Below are 14,768 nucleotides of genomic sequence, written 5' to 3'. Positions count from 1 at the left end.
AATTATCAACCAAGTCAGAATTACGAATGATGCTCGCTGTGCGTTATTTTGGTGGATGGCGCGCTAAGTTTTTGAAAAGTTAGCACGCCATCCGTTTTTTTTTTTTCAAAATTGAGTGCGACAAAAAAATAAATTGCGCGACTAATTTACGACTAATTAACGGCAAATTATGCAATAGTCCGAATTCACATTTTCGACAATTGGCGAGCCAAGTTCATGTACGTGCAGGTAGGAACGAGACAATAGAAATAATAGTCGCACGGGCAGACGGCCGACGCGGCAGCTGTAGCGCTCCGTTGCCTTCTACCAAGAAATGCTGTACAGTAACCGAAATAATCTGAATTTCGGCATGAAAATTTCAGGGAATATTCGGAAGAGTGTATACTATTCGATAAAGCAAAAAAAAAAAAATCGATTTTTTGAAAATTTCACACTGGAAAGCTCCCTTAATCGCGGAGCATTCGATCCCCTGGAGTTCCTTTACCGCACTCCTGGATTCCTCTGATACATCTGTCATCGCGGTTCGCGTCGTCTCCGCGTCAATCAAAGCTTCATTTTCTCACTTTAACCGTCATCAAAACTTTCATCGTGCCGAATATTCGTCGGTTAGGAGGGCAATCGTGAAATCAATTTTTGTCTCGGTTATAATATTGAGAGATTTATCTTCTCTCTCACTCTCTCTCTCTCTTACTCCCTTATTTTTTTGTTAATTATATTTCACAATTTCTCTTTCGATCTCTGTAATAAACGGTAAAAACGATTTCCGGTAATATTTTATACCCGCGCTAAAACTGTTTGCTATTATTTGTCTTCAATATAAATTCCTCGGTACCCCTTTTACCGAGAAAACCATTGAATGATATTATTTTCTGTAATGATAACAGAAAAAAAAAAAAACAATTGTATTCGAATTAATTGGACACTTGATGCTTGAATGAAGGTAAAATACTCTATGAAAATAAAAAAACAAAAACTCGCACGAATGTTTGGAAATATTTTGTTCACTGGTAATCTTCCTCGGCTTTTCTCTTCAACTCCATTAAGCACTGCGAACTTTAATACGAGCCTGAATTCTTCTCTGTACACCATTCCAGCGAAAGATATTTACGGTGAAACAAAGGGAGGCGAAAGACGAAGTACAGGGTCAACGTTTGTCCTCCGGTATTTCGGTTTATCGATTTTTCTTTCGTCCAACGGAGGATACTAAAATCTTTGCCAATTTTTTTCACACATTTTGCATGCATATAATATGTGTCGACCATACGGCAATCAAATTTAACGTTCCATCATCTTCTTTGCATTTATTGTTTATGTATTTTGTTTACTCTTGCCATACTCTTTTTACCCACCGCCCTTCTGCAGCTACTCTGATATGCACGTATTTGTAAACTGGAAAAAGGTTGATAGTACGCGAAGATACAAGAGCAAGCCGACAGATCTCGTCATCCTTTCTTCCTTCCTTCCTTCCTTCCTTCCTTCCTTCGACCGAAAATAAGAGACAACCACACCTTCCCTGTGCGTGTGTCCTTGTTTTGCTTACCCTGAGGAGGGTTCGTTCAACTTGTTCCTACTGTGTGTGTACAAGACAGAAGAGGAATTTCGTTTGATGGGAGGGCAGGAAAAAAGAGAGAAAGAAAAAGAAACGAGGGTAAAAAAGGTGAGGAACAAGAGCTTCTCGTCGTCTGGAAGATCGATCGGTTTCGCTATTGCTGCAGCAGCTTGCCAAGGCAACGAAGAGATTGACGAGGTAGAAATTCTCCTACGCGTATCCATAAAGGTTGAGTGGGCGAAAAAAAACAAACAAATAATCGAATAAATAAATAAATAATGATCAACAAAATGAACGTAAAACAATACATCTGAATTCATTTGAAATTTCATGCAGAATATCGCGGTGGTAATGTTAGCTATCTTTTTTTAAAAAAGCTCAGAATCACGATCAGACGTTCATGCTTGAAACAGAAAATGATTTTTTTTTACCTTATCGTCGGCGAGCGTATAGATCGAAATATTCCCGTCGATGTTCTCTGAACTGTAAAACGAACCGAGGTGTGTTGTTTTGATGCCATTCGGTTTCTAGTTCTGCGCGGTAAATGCGGGATTTGTGCCCGATTTGTTTTACGTATAGGTTTACTGTACGTACCTTCGAAATGACGCGTGCTTTGCTGCAGCGGCCAGATTGGGTCCGGTTCTCGGTTCACGTTGCGTATTATCGGATTAAACAATAAATGGCACGGATCTAGGCGCGGGATACATTTCGAATGAAAAGCAATTCCTGTCCTCTCGGTTCTCTCGCCTGGGCAATTTCACCCGATCGTTCGTTATATTACCCGTTCGGACCGCCGCGATATTTCCCAATCGCAAAGTTATTCCTATTACGGATGCGTGTTGAAGAATTGTGTCGGTGAATCGAGGATATGAAAATTTTCAGTCAACAAACGTACGCGCCGCGATTGAAATTATTCAGAATATGATTTTCAAGTTATCACGTTTTTAAATTCGGCTTTAAAATAACAAATTCGGAATCATCGTCACAGCCTGGATTTCAGAATATTTCTCACAGAATCTGTATAATCGAATTTCTATTAAAAATTATTTATATACATATACGCATCGTCCAGATTTTTATAACGAGTATTTTGACCCTTCTGCAATTTCACGGGCGCATACTCGTTGAATTTTCATCATTCGTAAATTATATAATAATCTTTTATTATACGCGTAAGTTTTACTGCCGTAGTATACAGTAATAATAACCCGATATACCCATTCGTCGAATCGTTATGTATACACCCAGCTCTTCGGACGAGCCCCGGTAATATTTTATTTTATTTTCATTTTATTATTACCGCATCTTTTTCAACCGTGAATCATTCACGATAAAAGTATATTTCAAAACAGCACCGTCAATGCCTCGGAACTACTGCGTTACCTCGGTGCTGACGTAGCTGTAGTAGCTCCCAGTTTTCAATGCGTACGACGAAAAATTAACACCCTCGTATAATTATGCGTTTCGCTTCGTTTCGTTTCGTTTTCCTCGGGGGCTCGTTATACCGCTCTGCAAAAACACCCGGTGTGGATAAACAGTAACAAATCGCAAAACTCGTGTCGCTGCATTTTCTTTTTCACCCCCATGAAAATTTGCCGTTTGCCGTTTTCGTTCCGTCAAAAAATTGGTGAGACTTTCATCCGCGCCCCGCGCAAACGGCGACAGATTATTCGTCACACGTCGCACGTGCTCTAATTTGTATAAATGATTCGTAGTATTGTGAGAAAATTACCGTGAGCTCCAGTTTTTAACATCCGCTTGTCTGCGGGAAATTGATCGTAACGTTTCACGATAAAGTTTCCAATTTATACTAATCCGGATTCTCTGGTATACTTGACCACCTGATGTTTAAATCGGAAAGTCACGAATGTGCTGTGATGCGGATTTCTTTTTCAACGGGAAATGAAAAGCAGATATAAAACAAGAGGCTGAATAAATAATACCGCAGCATGATACTGCTCTGCGTGCGCAAATTTTTGTCGTGAATTTTTATACTTCTTTTTTAAATATCAGCAAACGACGAAGTATATCGTAACGGCAACGGGTCTGGAGGAGAGTTGAAATGATTGAGTGCGAAGTGAAAAGTTAATTTACACAGGGACCATTAATTCGCCGAAACGAAATTGAATATCGACTCATCGTTATATATGTACACATAGTCTATATGTACATGTATATTCAGGCTCGTAATGGGTACCGAGAAAGTTTGATGATACCGCCAAAGTGTATACGTGACGTTGGAAATTCTTGTTATTCGAAGCGCGAGCTTTTGCTGCTCACCCTGTTTAACGCAATAATAATACATACCTTATACCAACGCAGGTTTATTTCACCTGAAAAAACATATGTAACGATCGCGTTGCCCCGGAATAAGTATTCGAAACAGGCGGTTGTCGAAACGCGTTACGTGTCTTGATTCACGAGCAGAAATTAATTATCCCCGAGTGTGCGGGACGAAATGTGAGGTGAAAAATGAGTGCTTCTGCTCCTTTAGCAGCGCGTATTTCAATCAGTGTTCACGCAAATAGGATATTTCTTGCTCGCGAAACAAGGGCGTCACCCTTAACGAACCAGTACCATTTCACCCGACAATTAGTTATATAATACGAGCCAAATTTTACCTAGGAATAATTATTCCCTGGTAAATTAGAATCCTTAGAGAAGACGGAGAGACGGATCGCAAAAGTGTGCTTTGATTACGTTCCACGTCCCGTCTATCTACACATATATATGTATGTATATAATTTAAAGGTGTATATATATAATATATAATATGTATAAATATATGCCGAAAGTATGTGTACATCGTCTCAAACTTTGATTGAAACGCTCCCATTATATTGTTTCGAGGGTACCAAACTTCCCAGAAACATACGCGAGGTAAGGTGGAACGGATTATATAACCTCTTCCAAACTTCAGAAAGAGTCGCTTCGAATTACTGCTATGTTTTTATTTTAGGAAAACCGCAGAATGTATGAAATATTGCACTGTTTCACAGCGACAAAGAAACATTTTTGAAAAGACAGGAAAGAACTTACGTGTGAATTGACATCCGTATTGTATTATAAAAAAATTGTTGCGTCGAGCCATGTTACAGCATAATTATTCTCGCATGTATACATATGTGAAAAATATGATTTCCCAGCGTTGTTCGGGTAACTTCAGTTCAGCGTGGCGATTAAATTTGATTGAAATCGAAGCGACGATATTAGTTTCCTCCGATTGAAAATACAACGTATTACAAAATCCCACGACCCAGCAGTGTCCTATGTAAATAACAATGTAGTCGGGTTTTATTGAAAACTGATGAAAACGTTTCACCCTCATCCCCTCGTAAAATTTCGTACCTCTCCCGTTTCGCTCCGCAGTTTTATAAATTGCGTTGCGGGCACCGCGTGATTTTGCGCCGTCTTCCTACTTCTTTTTCTCTCTTTGTAAAAACAAGGCTGCTCCGACGGTTGGATGGGAATATCGTGCCGATATTGCCGAGCGTTTCGCCGTGCGATGCTGTACCTGTTCTCCGAGATTGGAGGAACGAGGAGAATCGCGTGTATAATCTTTGGCCGACTGGAATATCCAGATCCGCGCGCTTGTACCGAGTAACCTGGACACCCAGACGCTCGGCGTGCTTTCGCAAAGCTGGGAGGATGACTCAGGGGTGTAAAATATCGCCGAACTTTGCTAGTATATCACAAAAGACAGTCGCCGAAGTCGAGTCGAGGGGCGAAACGCGGTGTGGCCAGGTCGACTTTAAAACTTATCTTTATCCAAACTCGAAGCAAAAAGCTCGCCGAGTTTGAAGTTGGAAACGACGCACTGACGCCGACTGGATAGCTGCTTTTTCTTGTCAGATCACTTGATTGATGCTGGCCGTGTTTTCTTCCGATCTTCGAACCGCCCCGATCGCTCGGCATTAACATTCCCAAAAATTTTGTCATCCTGGAAAAACAACCAGTGAACAACGAACATCCGCTATCACGTACCGTCTTCGCTTGTCAATTCATCACTGAACTCACACCGAGTTCAAAGAGGGCAAAGACGCAAACCGATTTGGAATTTGTTTGCGTGAGAGACGAAGTGGTGGTCGGTAAACTATTCCATCCGGGCGACGAAATATCGCTGCCTAACGAACTGTGTCCACTAGCTTTACTGGTTCAATGCCGGCACTCGGTGGGTGCTCAGGGGTCGGTAGAGAAATGCTTTTACTAACGAGGGTTTGTTCAAGACGACGCGACGTGAGCTTGCGAACCGGTCGAATCAAGACGTCCGCGTCCACTTACCGTCGGACAGAATTGCTCGGCGGCGGTCATTGTTTCAGTTTGAATTTCGACCTGCTCCTCGCAAACAATAATTTGCGAATGGACGGAGCGCCACCCGGTGCTTGGGGTTCGCATTTTAATTTGACACCTCTTTTTCGTTCCTAACAGGGAAGGCGGAAAGAGTTTTTCTTACGATTAGACGCTGTCGGTTATTTCCGTGGGTCGAAATGTCTTTGTTTTCTCTTGGATTTGGAATCGAAATTCGGTAATTTAGACAGCTAATGAAGCTAAGCTTTAATTACCGCCATTGCGGCACGCGAATTGGCAATCGATTCAGCGATTATAGATAATGGTCTGTTATTGGGGGTTCCTCGACCGCGATGGTTATCGCCGGTTAATGCAACAGCCTTGCGGTAACGCAAACTTGTGGAAAAGAGAAGAATAGTTCTGACACAGCTTTTCGAGGCTGTGTCGAACGAGAACTAATTCCTGGATTGGAAAGGTCTGGCTTAGTTTTGCGACTAAAATTTTTTACGGTTATTAACGACAAGAGTAAAATTGTGCATGTATCACAGTCTATTCAATTACCGCGCAGCCCCTGTAGAGGGTGCTTAATGAAACCGCACGTGGATGGGTGTAAGGCGTGTATCGTACAGCTTGTAAATCTAATTGTGACGTGACGTAACTTGAGCTTGCCGGGATATTGCGTAGAAGGGAAGATGAATCGACACAATAATCCATGAAACACACGCCGTGAGAACAGAGAGTGAAATGAAATCACTGTGGTAAAGAAAAAACAAATTTCCCGGTGTCCGTATATCAATCCACGGTAGAAATATTTCAGCCACAACGTTTCTCTCTCTCTCTCTCTCTCTCTCTCTTTCCCTCCGTCGTTCACCGTGTGGCGGAGGACTCGAAGTGGGTAATTGCACGTAAACCTTGGTCCTTGGACCATCTCATTTCCCCCCTTCCTTCCTTCCTTCCTTCCGACGTTGTTACGTCCTTGCCTTATCTATTCACGGCGTCTGCATACAAACGTGCCTTAATTAATGTAGTCCATACACAGAATGCTCCGCGGTATAATTTTCCTGCCTTGGTCGGACGACTAATACGTACGCTTTGAGTAAACTCAAGACGCGACTTCTATCCCAGTTGTAATCATAATCCCGATGCTATGGCTACGGTGGTAACGACGATAATCGTCAGTGTGTAACGCATGTAGAAGAACGGACCTTAATTAATTGGTTCAGTTAGCTCGAGGGTGAATACGAGACAATGCGTTCAAGGCAGAACGAGCCGAGACTCGCATTGAAGAGGCGTATTTTTAAAATACTACGAATTAGTCACTTTGGCAGGAGAGAGGAACGAATTCCAAGAGCTTGTCATTCTCAGTCGCTTAATCCTCCAGTCAAAGACAAAGACCAAACAGTTCCGGGAATTCTATACACCGAACTGATGAAAGCTCGAAATTCTGAATAATTAAATACCGAGTGAAAATTTTCCTTACTTCACACTTTCATCTCGCGCTTATTCTTTATACATGGAATTTTCACGGAATATTGCGGATATTCACTCGTTTAATACCCGCGCTTAAAAGATATCCAAAGCGGCTGTCCGGGGTTTTGTGATCGCGTTGTTATTACATGACCGTTCAAAATTACGCTCCAACTTTTATGGCAACACCGAGGGTATCGTGAAAGCGTGAAAAATTGTTGCTGGCCAATAAATGTTATGAAATATCTTGGCAGTATCCGAACTATGTACCTAATAAAAGTCACCTCGATCATCGTCCTGTCATGCAAATGATACACCAGATCGATCCTAGGGTATCGCGATTTTACGAGAGATCCCTTTTAACGTCGCTCTTTGACCGCACACCGTGACTAACGAAAACCCCAGAGGCAGATTTGCACGTTTGGCAATTTTGACGACGTCATCGGATCGCTGACGTCTGTTTTATTCAATCCCGAGTAAATATCGCCTTTTCTTTGTTCACTAGGTGTTAATTCCGTCGAAGCTACGGCCGAATGGCTTCTTAAGCTGCTAATTGCGTGGCTGCAAAATTCCCAATGACGCCCTTTCGACGAATGCTGGTTATGAATACATCTTAATTCATTGTAATACAATGTTTCTTGATTAATCATTTTCGCATCCCGCAGAGAGCCGATTTGAATTTCTTAATTAGCGTGGATCTGGGCTTGGCGGAATTCCGTCGTGAGAAAAGTGTTTAATTGCAAGTGGGTTGTATATAGTTATATACATATATATATATATAGACGCAGACTCGCGCTGCCTTTGACGAGGGGAAAACTCAATTTCAAAAATTACAGTTGTAAATTTAAAAGTTGAGCCAAAGCTATGACGTACCTATATAATTAAAGAATTTACGATTATCACTGCACAGCCTCGACCTCGACGTGGCAGCAGATTACAATAATTGGCGAAAAGGTGGAAAGAGAGAAAGAGAATACTTTTAGAAACGTTGCTTATTCTGCCTCGAGCAATTCCCCGACTAATGACTATCCGTCTTCTGCCTCCCCTCCTCATCCATTGTCAATGCGCCTTGAGTAAATCTACTCGGAAACCTTCCGACTTTACGAGCGTGAAAATAATACGACAAAATATCTGGAGACAAAGGGAATGTGTCGAAGGTATTGCCGTACGTATTTTAGCCGGAAGACGTCTGACCTGCCTTGCGCCTTTGGAGGATGATTATCACCATCGTCGGCTTTAAAACGATGACGCCAAGCTTGCAAACAAAATTTTTGTGCGGATTAATTTTAACGGGCTGGAAGTTTGAATGAAAACTTTTCATCCTCGCTGCCACGTCGATGAACCGTTTCCAAGTAATTCGTAACGAAATTTCGCGGAAGTCTTCAGCGCTTAAGGGTTACTTTACATTCCTCGAAACTGCCGCCCTTGACACATTAACGACCAGCGAAACGTGTGCCAAACAAAGACAAAGCTCCGTGAAGAGGAACGGGCGAAAAGTGAAAACGAAAAAAAAATAAAAAAAAAATAAATAAATAATTGAAGATAAAAAACAAAAATAAAAAAGAAAAAAAACAGGAGGGGAGTCGGAACTTTGCAAAGTAGTACTAAAAAAAAAAAAAAAGGAGGAAAATGAGGAAGAGTGGGTATTTTTTATCGCGATAATAAAATAACCGAGTTGGGGATAAAAGTTGAACTTTAGGAGATGATCAAAAACAGACGGGGGCAGGGGAGGGGGAGGTATTTAGGAAGAGAAGAAGAGCCGTGCAGCATTGAGCGTTACGGGTTCTCGGGTCGCAATTTTGCGGTCTTGGAATCAATATTCAATTCGCAGTTTTCTCAAGCTCGGGCAACACCCTCCGGTTGGCGAAAGGCCCGGAGTGCTTTCCCAGCACCACCGCACGAAATCCCAGGCCAAGCCGAGGGTAGCTTATTAGTCTCGTACCATTACTCGAGCTCCCGCTGAAATGGCTCTCCTCCGTCTCTCTCCCTCTCTCTCGGACACTCTCTCTCCCGCTTTTGCGCCTCTCCGCGACCCGGCCAAGCCGACTAAGATGCAACCTTAAATCAGGATATAATTCTTGAAATAACGATTAACAGGCGAAATCGCCGCGAAAATCCTCTCGAGGGCCGATCGTAAGTTAGTCGAAATAACGCCGACGTATCGGGGGTGGTTCGACTGACGATGGAACGGACCTTGCACTATACGTCGAGTGTTTCCCTTTCTTGTCCACTATTTTCCTCACCGTCGCCAGGAACCAGCTATACGTTCCTTTCGTTCAAAAACACGCTTCCTTACTCTCGCCTTGAGGATAAATTTATCGGAGTCGTAGAAATAAATCTTCCTCAGAACGTCGCCGACCGCTCCGCCCTTTCCATCCCCATTTTTTCACATGTCTACAAGGACATGCCCAACGCACAACCCGGCAGGACGGCTCCGAACTTATATATTTGTATTCACGCCGGATAACCCGCAGCCAAGTTATAAACGCGTTCATGATGTTGTTACGAGCACTAAAAACAAAAATAATAAAACTTTCTCTTCGTTTTCTATAACGGCAACATAATATTTCGACGTCGATGTCATTTTTCTTCATCGTCGTTTCGAACGCCAATCAACTACTTCGCGTTTACGATCGAGTCGTCAAAAAATAACGAACGAATCGAAGAAGCGTAAAATGCCGGATACTCGTGGCTGAATATCCGCGTTATCACCATTGAAAATCGTTCTCTCTCTATTCACCGCGCTTTTACTTGCATGAAATAAATAAATAAATGAATAAGATTTTCCACCGTTCTGCAGTCTTTACTCGAACGAAGTAGGGCGGAAGGTGAATGTTGCTCCAAGAATGGGGGAGAATTTGTGTAACTTGTTGTACCAGATTCGACCCTAGGCAGTGGAATTGACCAAGTTTTAATTGCGTGTCCTGCGAATTACGGGAGAGGGATTAAAAGGAGTCTATCTCTCGCACGTGTGGGTATCAGGAGGGCTGTGTTTCTACGGTTTTGTACAATTTATGGAAAATCCCTGAGTGTCGGGGCGAGGTTTTCACCCCTGGTAGATGGTTCCTCGCGGGATACAATTTCATCGCAGATTTTACTTCCAGACACCTGGTCGCTGAAATGTTTTCCCCCTTTCCTTGTACAAAGGCTGCGTGAATACGACGTGAAATTATTTGCCCAACCCTGAATGGCGATCGTTCAGCTGAAAAATTCTCAGGGAAAGCGACGAGATTCTTTGCATTGTTAATTGATCAGCGCTTAGCGCTCTTTGGTACTCTCAAAGTATCTGAAAAAGATTCTTCAATTATAAATTACAGCGGGAGTAAATCCCAGCTTATTTTCTATTTCGTTGATCCGTAATACGAGAACAGAAGCCTCCGGTGGATGAGACGAACAGACGTAGATGAGAACTTGCCAAATTATACTCAAACAGTCTGGAGAGTTCGGAATTCTTTCCACGAACACACGAAAAGTCAGAATACCAGTCGAGAATGACTCGAATGAAAAGGGCTCTGCGAAGATGAAGGTAAACCGAGGATGCGGAAGGTCCGAATCGTCGCTGACTCGTCGCAGCGAGTCCTGAAGACGCTCTTCCAGTGCGGTGGTTAAACAGTGTCGAATAGTGCGTTATCCGGTGATGTATCACGGAATATCGGTGGAGCATATAATCGATGACTGCGTTTCGGCGAGAATGACGGTTCCGTCGGGGGAAAACGTTCCACGGGTTGACATGGCTCTATTCGGTATGGTCTGGCTGCTTCGCGTTCGCTCGGAGATGCGCAGATGCGCCAAGTGCAGGCGTGAAGAGATTTTGGCAGCCCAGCAGGAGCACCAAACCAGCGTACAGGATTCGAGGTCCACTATCCACCAGCCGAACTCGGCTACTCACCAGGCTTCCGACACCCTCAACACTTCCGCCACCACCCTCTTCACCCTCGACACACCCGGAGCCTCTGGTCCTGCTGGCAGTTACTGCGAGGTGCACGGATATATCCCTCCGAAAGAAGGTATCGCCACTCTCGATTTCAGAAATCCTCCCGCGAGGAAAGTATCCCAGGTCGATCTCTGAAAGTAGACTAAAAACTAAGCGACGCCTACTTTTCTTTTCTTTTTTTTTTTTTTTTCTTTCACGTATGCCATTAAACGCCTTAAGGGGGTGAAACCACCCTTCAAAGCAAGGCACGCAAGGACGATTTGTTAGCTCGTTTTTTTATTTTTTTTTATTTTGTAATTGAGAAAATAACATTTTTCATTTCTCGTTGCGAGTTCTTGTGGGTGAAACAGCCTTTAAAGCGTTTAACGGTAAATACAAAAAATACGCTTAGCTTTTAGTCTACTATAACATATTTATTAAAAAAGAAATCAAATCGGTGAGATCGACCTGGGATACCTTCCTTGTCAGTCTGACCGTAAGTTTGTCATCTCGGGATGAGAAATTTAGCGAATTAAGCTTTTCAGTTGCAGTATTTTTTTCGATCACAAAGCATGTTTCACCTTGCCAATCCTCAGATCTGTAGCTGAAGTTAATGTTTCTTTCCAAGTCAGGGAAGGAAATGAGAAATTAAAGATTTCATCTCATATTTATTTCAAGTCGAATTGAGATGTGACAAGGGTGAAGTTTTTTCAAATTCTGTTAATGGCCACCCCAGTAAACAACACGGAACTTTCTCATTCCGCATTGTCTGTTCGTTGAATTTATGAAATCCCTCAGTTTGACTTGTAAATGTTAATCGATACGATATGCAAATTTTACGTTTTATACAGCCAAAATAAATTCAAATTAAATTTGAATAAATTATACCCGATGCGCAAAGAATGCGTGTCGAAATGAATTTAAATGTATTCAAAACAAAATGGATCTCTGTTATAGTCTGGTAACGTATATATACACAGCTCTTAAACTCGGAAGTGGTATTTTACACAGCTGCCTCGGAATTCAAGGGTGTACATGCGGGGTCGTACTTGAAAAATCCATGCATTTAAAGCGAACAAAATTATTCTCCATGTAGGAATAGATACACCCTTAAATTCATTTAGAATGTATGAATACCGAATCATCTGATACCTGTATGCCAATTCTACGTCGGAAATTTCGTCTTGTTTTGTATTTCGGGACGCCGTTAGGTGAACTCGTTCGCGAAGGTGACTCACGTACGTAAACAATTATGTAGCGTGCCCAGTTTCGCTACTCGAGTTTCAGTCTCGAATACCGAGCTGCGACGAACGGACGCGGAAGAATTTTTCCACTCATTAATAGTAATTGCAGTGATCTTTTGTCGAAGGGACTTATTGTTTCACAGTCTTACTGTGATTGTAATTAAATAAGATTGGTAGTGTGTGTCAAGTGTTCAGTGGCAATTGCAGTTATCCATCTGAAGTGAGAAAATTCTGCAGATCATTCCACCTCCGAGGTAATCAGTTCACGAGTAGATCGTAAACAATAAAATTTCAACTAAGTTACAAAACTGCGTTACGATAGTTTCGAGAGTATATTGAAAAGATTTTGTTATCGCTTTCTTCTCGTTGATCGTTATTACATGTATCGGCAATTTTGACGAATCAAGCTTGACTAAAGTCTCAAATTATCGCGAGTACTGGGCTTTAATAATGAATAAATATGCCATCAGGCACCAAGAACCGACGATTTGAGTTATATTCGATCAAACTTGATCCATCGAAATTACAGGTAAATATCACAACCGTGGCTGAATCGATGCGCTCCTCCAACTCATTTCTCGCTTGATAATTAATAGGCTCGAACTACGAAACGTGTTTATCGCAAACGTGACTAGAGGCAGGGCTGCGTGAGATGCAGCGTCGGCTTTGTTTTGGCGGATCGCATTGTCTACCTTGTAGCAACTAGGTTGCATATAACTTGCGTATGCGCTTGTCTATGATCTTCCTACCTATCGCAAAGGGAGGCTCTACCTGACACTGAACTGACACGAATAGAACTAGGCGACGATGTCTTCGTCACGTTGCTGCATCGGACGTTCAAATCTGAAGGTATGTCTGCGAACGCGTCTGCATTCACATCCGGTGCATACTTCTAGTCAAATTGACGTAACGAACGGCGTAAATCAAGTGGATCGAGCAGCGTGGGAAACATTCTTAGCGAAATATTTTCACTTGTGGGCAATATTAATCGCTTGGATTCTGCAGGAATTATTTAAGATTAAAAATTGAGATTACGAACTCGTTTAACGTGATGAAATTTGTTCACTGTGTTTCAGGTGAGTACGAGAAACTCTTCGCCTATGCAGATGTGTTGGTTTTATTGAAAAAGAGAGCTGCAGTGCTTGGTAACGTACATGTAATATGCATTGGTGAAATAGTGATAATTATTAAATTTCTTGTGCAATAAGCACATCAGTGTTTATAGCGTATTATCACCCTCGTGAAGTCGGTATAATTTTGAGATAACGGGCTGCACGATTAATCTGGCGCGAACAAAACGCTCGTTTGAAGGGAAGTAGAACTGCTGAAAAAACGACGTTTCTATAACGCAAGCATGTTTTAACCCTAATAGGTCACTTGGGGTGAATTTCACCCCCAACATTTTTCAAACTCCTCGAAGAATCCCTTAGTCGTGGAAATGGGCCTCGTGGCGCCGTTCGTCACGCGAAATGAAGACTTTTTTTCGACATTTTTGGCACTTTGTTTGACTTTGCCGATGTTTCACAATATTTAAACAATCAATTTTGACATTACGCGATCCTAACCTCAAGTTCGTGCTTCGCGAACGAACGCGTAACATGCTCTTGTTATGGAAGGAAGCGTGCGTAACAAGGAGTTCTTTTCGTTACAATGTACTGTTCTTCGCAACGTCTCGAATAGTCATAAGCCTCTACGATGAGTGAGACTACGAGGTCGCTGCAAGTTACGGTTCAAGTTGTACCAAAGAGTATTTTAAATTGCCCGCATTTCCTCGCCGCCCTCTCGACTCTCTCGACTCTCTCAGTTGGTGGAAAGTTTTCTTTTCCTTTTTACAGCTATTGTTATTACCATTATTCAACTTCCTATTCGGTGATTTCGGGCGTTTTCAGAGGTACTTTTGAGCCACTCTTGTGAACTATTAGGCGCTCTCGGGGAAACTCTTGGTATTTACACTCGCCCGGTTGCACGCGTTCGTATCAACGTGCTTTCGTACATTCGTGCTCACGTCCTTCCTCGACCCAGTTATGAAACTGTTTCTCTACGGGCGTTATACCGCCCGGCTATACCTACACAATTGCGAAATGTTGTATTACACTTTAACGCTGAAAGCCTGACTCATTCGCCAAAGTAACGACAGTGTTTCACTCGGCTAACTCCACCCCTTCAACCCCATGCTCACCCTCAAATTCACACGCTGCGCTTCTCGGTGACCCGCGAACACGAGAACCAAACGACGATTCCTGATGGATTGGGAACCAATTCCTCATCCCTTGAATCAGGCAATAGCCTAAGGTCCCGAATCATTCGG

General features: G+C 42.5%; 1 protein-coding gene across 11 annotated transcripts in view; it reads left to right on the top strand.

Moving 5' to 3' along the window:
• Window positions 1–14,768, top strand: part of LOC107224692 (disks large 1 tumor suppressor protein) — a 308,249-nt gene that overhangs the window by 114,665 nt on the left and 178,816 nt on the right. For 10 of the 11 annotated variants that reach the window (XM_046733119.1, XM_046733130.1, XM_046733166.1 and 7 more), the window contains exon 1: window positions 10,980–11,310. The exons of the other annotated variant lie outside the window; for it this stretch is intronic. In XM_046733119.1, coding sequence (XP_046589075.1) covers window positions 10,995–11,310 — 316 coding nt within the window. In that variant the 5' untranslated portion in view covers window positions 10,980–10,994. Of the gene's footprint in view, window positions 1–10,979; window positions 11,311–14,768 lie in introns of those variants that run through there. 11 annotated transcript variants of the gene reach the window in all.

This window comes from Neodiprion lecontei, chromosome 1 (genome assembly GCF_021901455.1).
Source record: "Neodiprion lecontei isolate iyNeoLeco1 chromosome 1, iyNeoLeco1.1, whole genome shotgun sequence".
In the NCBI taxonomy this organism is placed as follows: Eukaryota; Metazoa; Arthropoda; class Insecta; order Hymenoptera; family Diprionidae; genus Neodiprion; species Neodiprion lecontei.
This window is presented reverse-complemented; position numbering and strand designations above follow the sequence as displayed.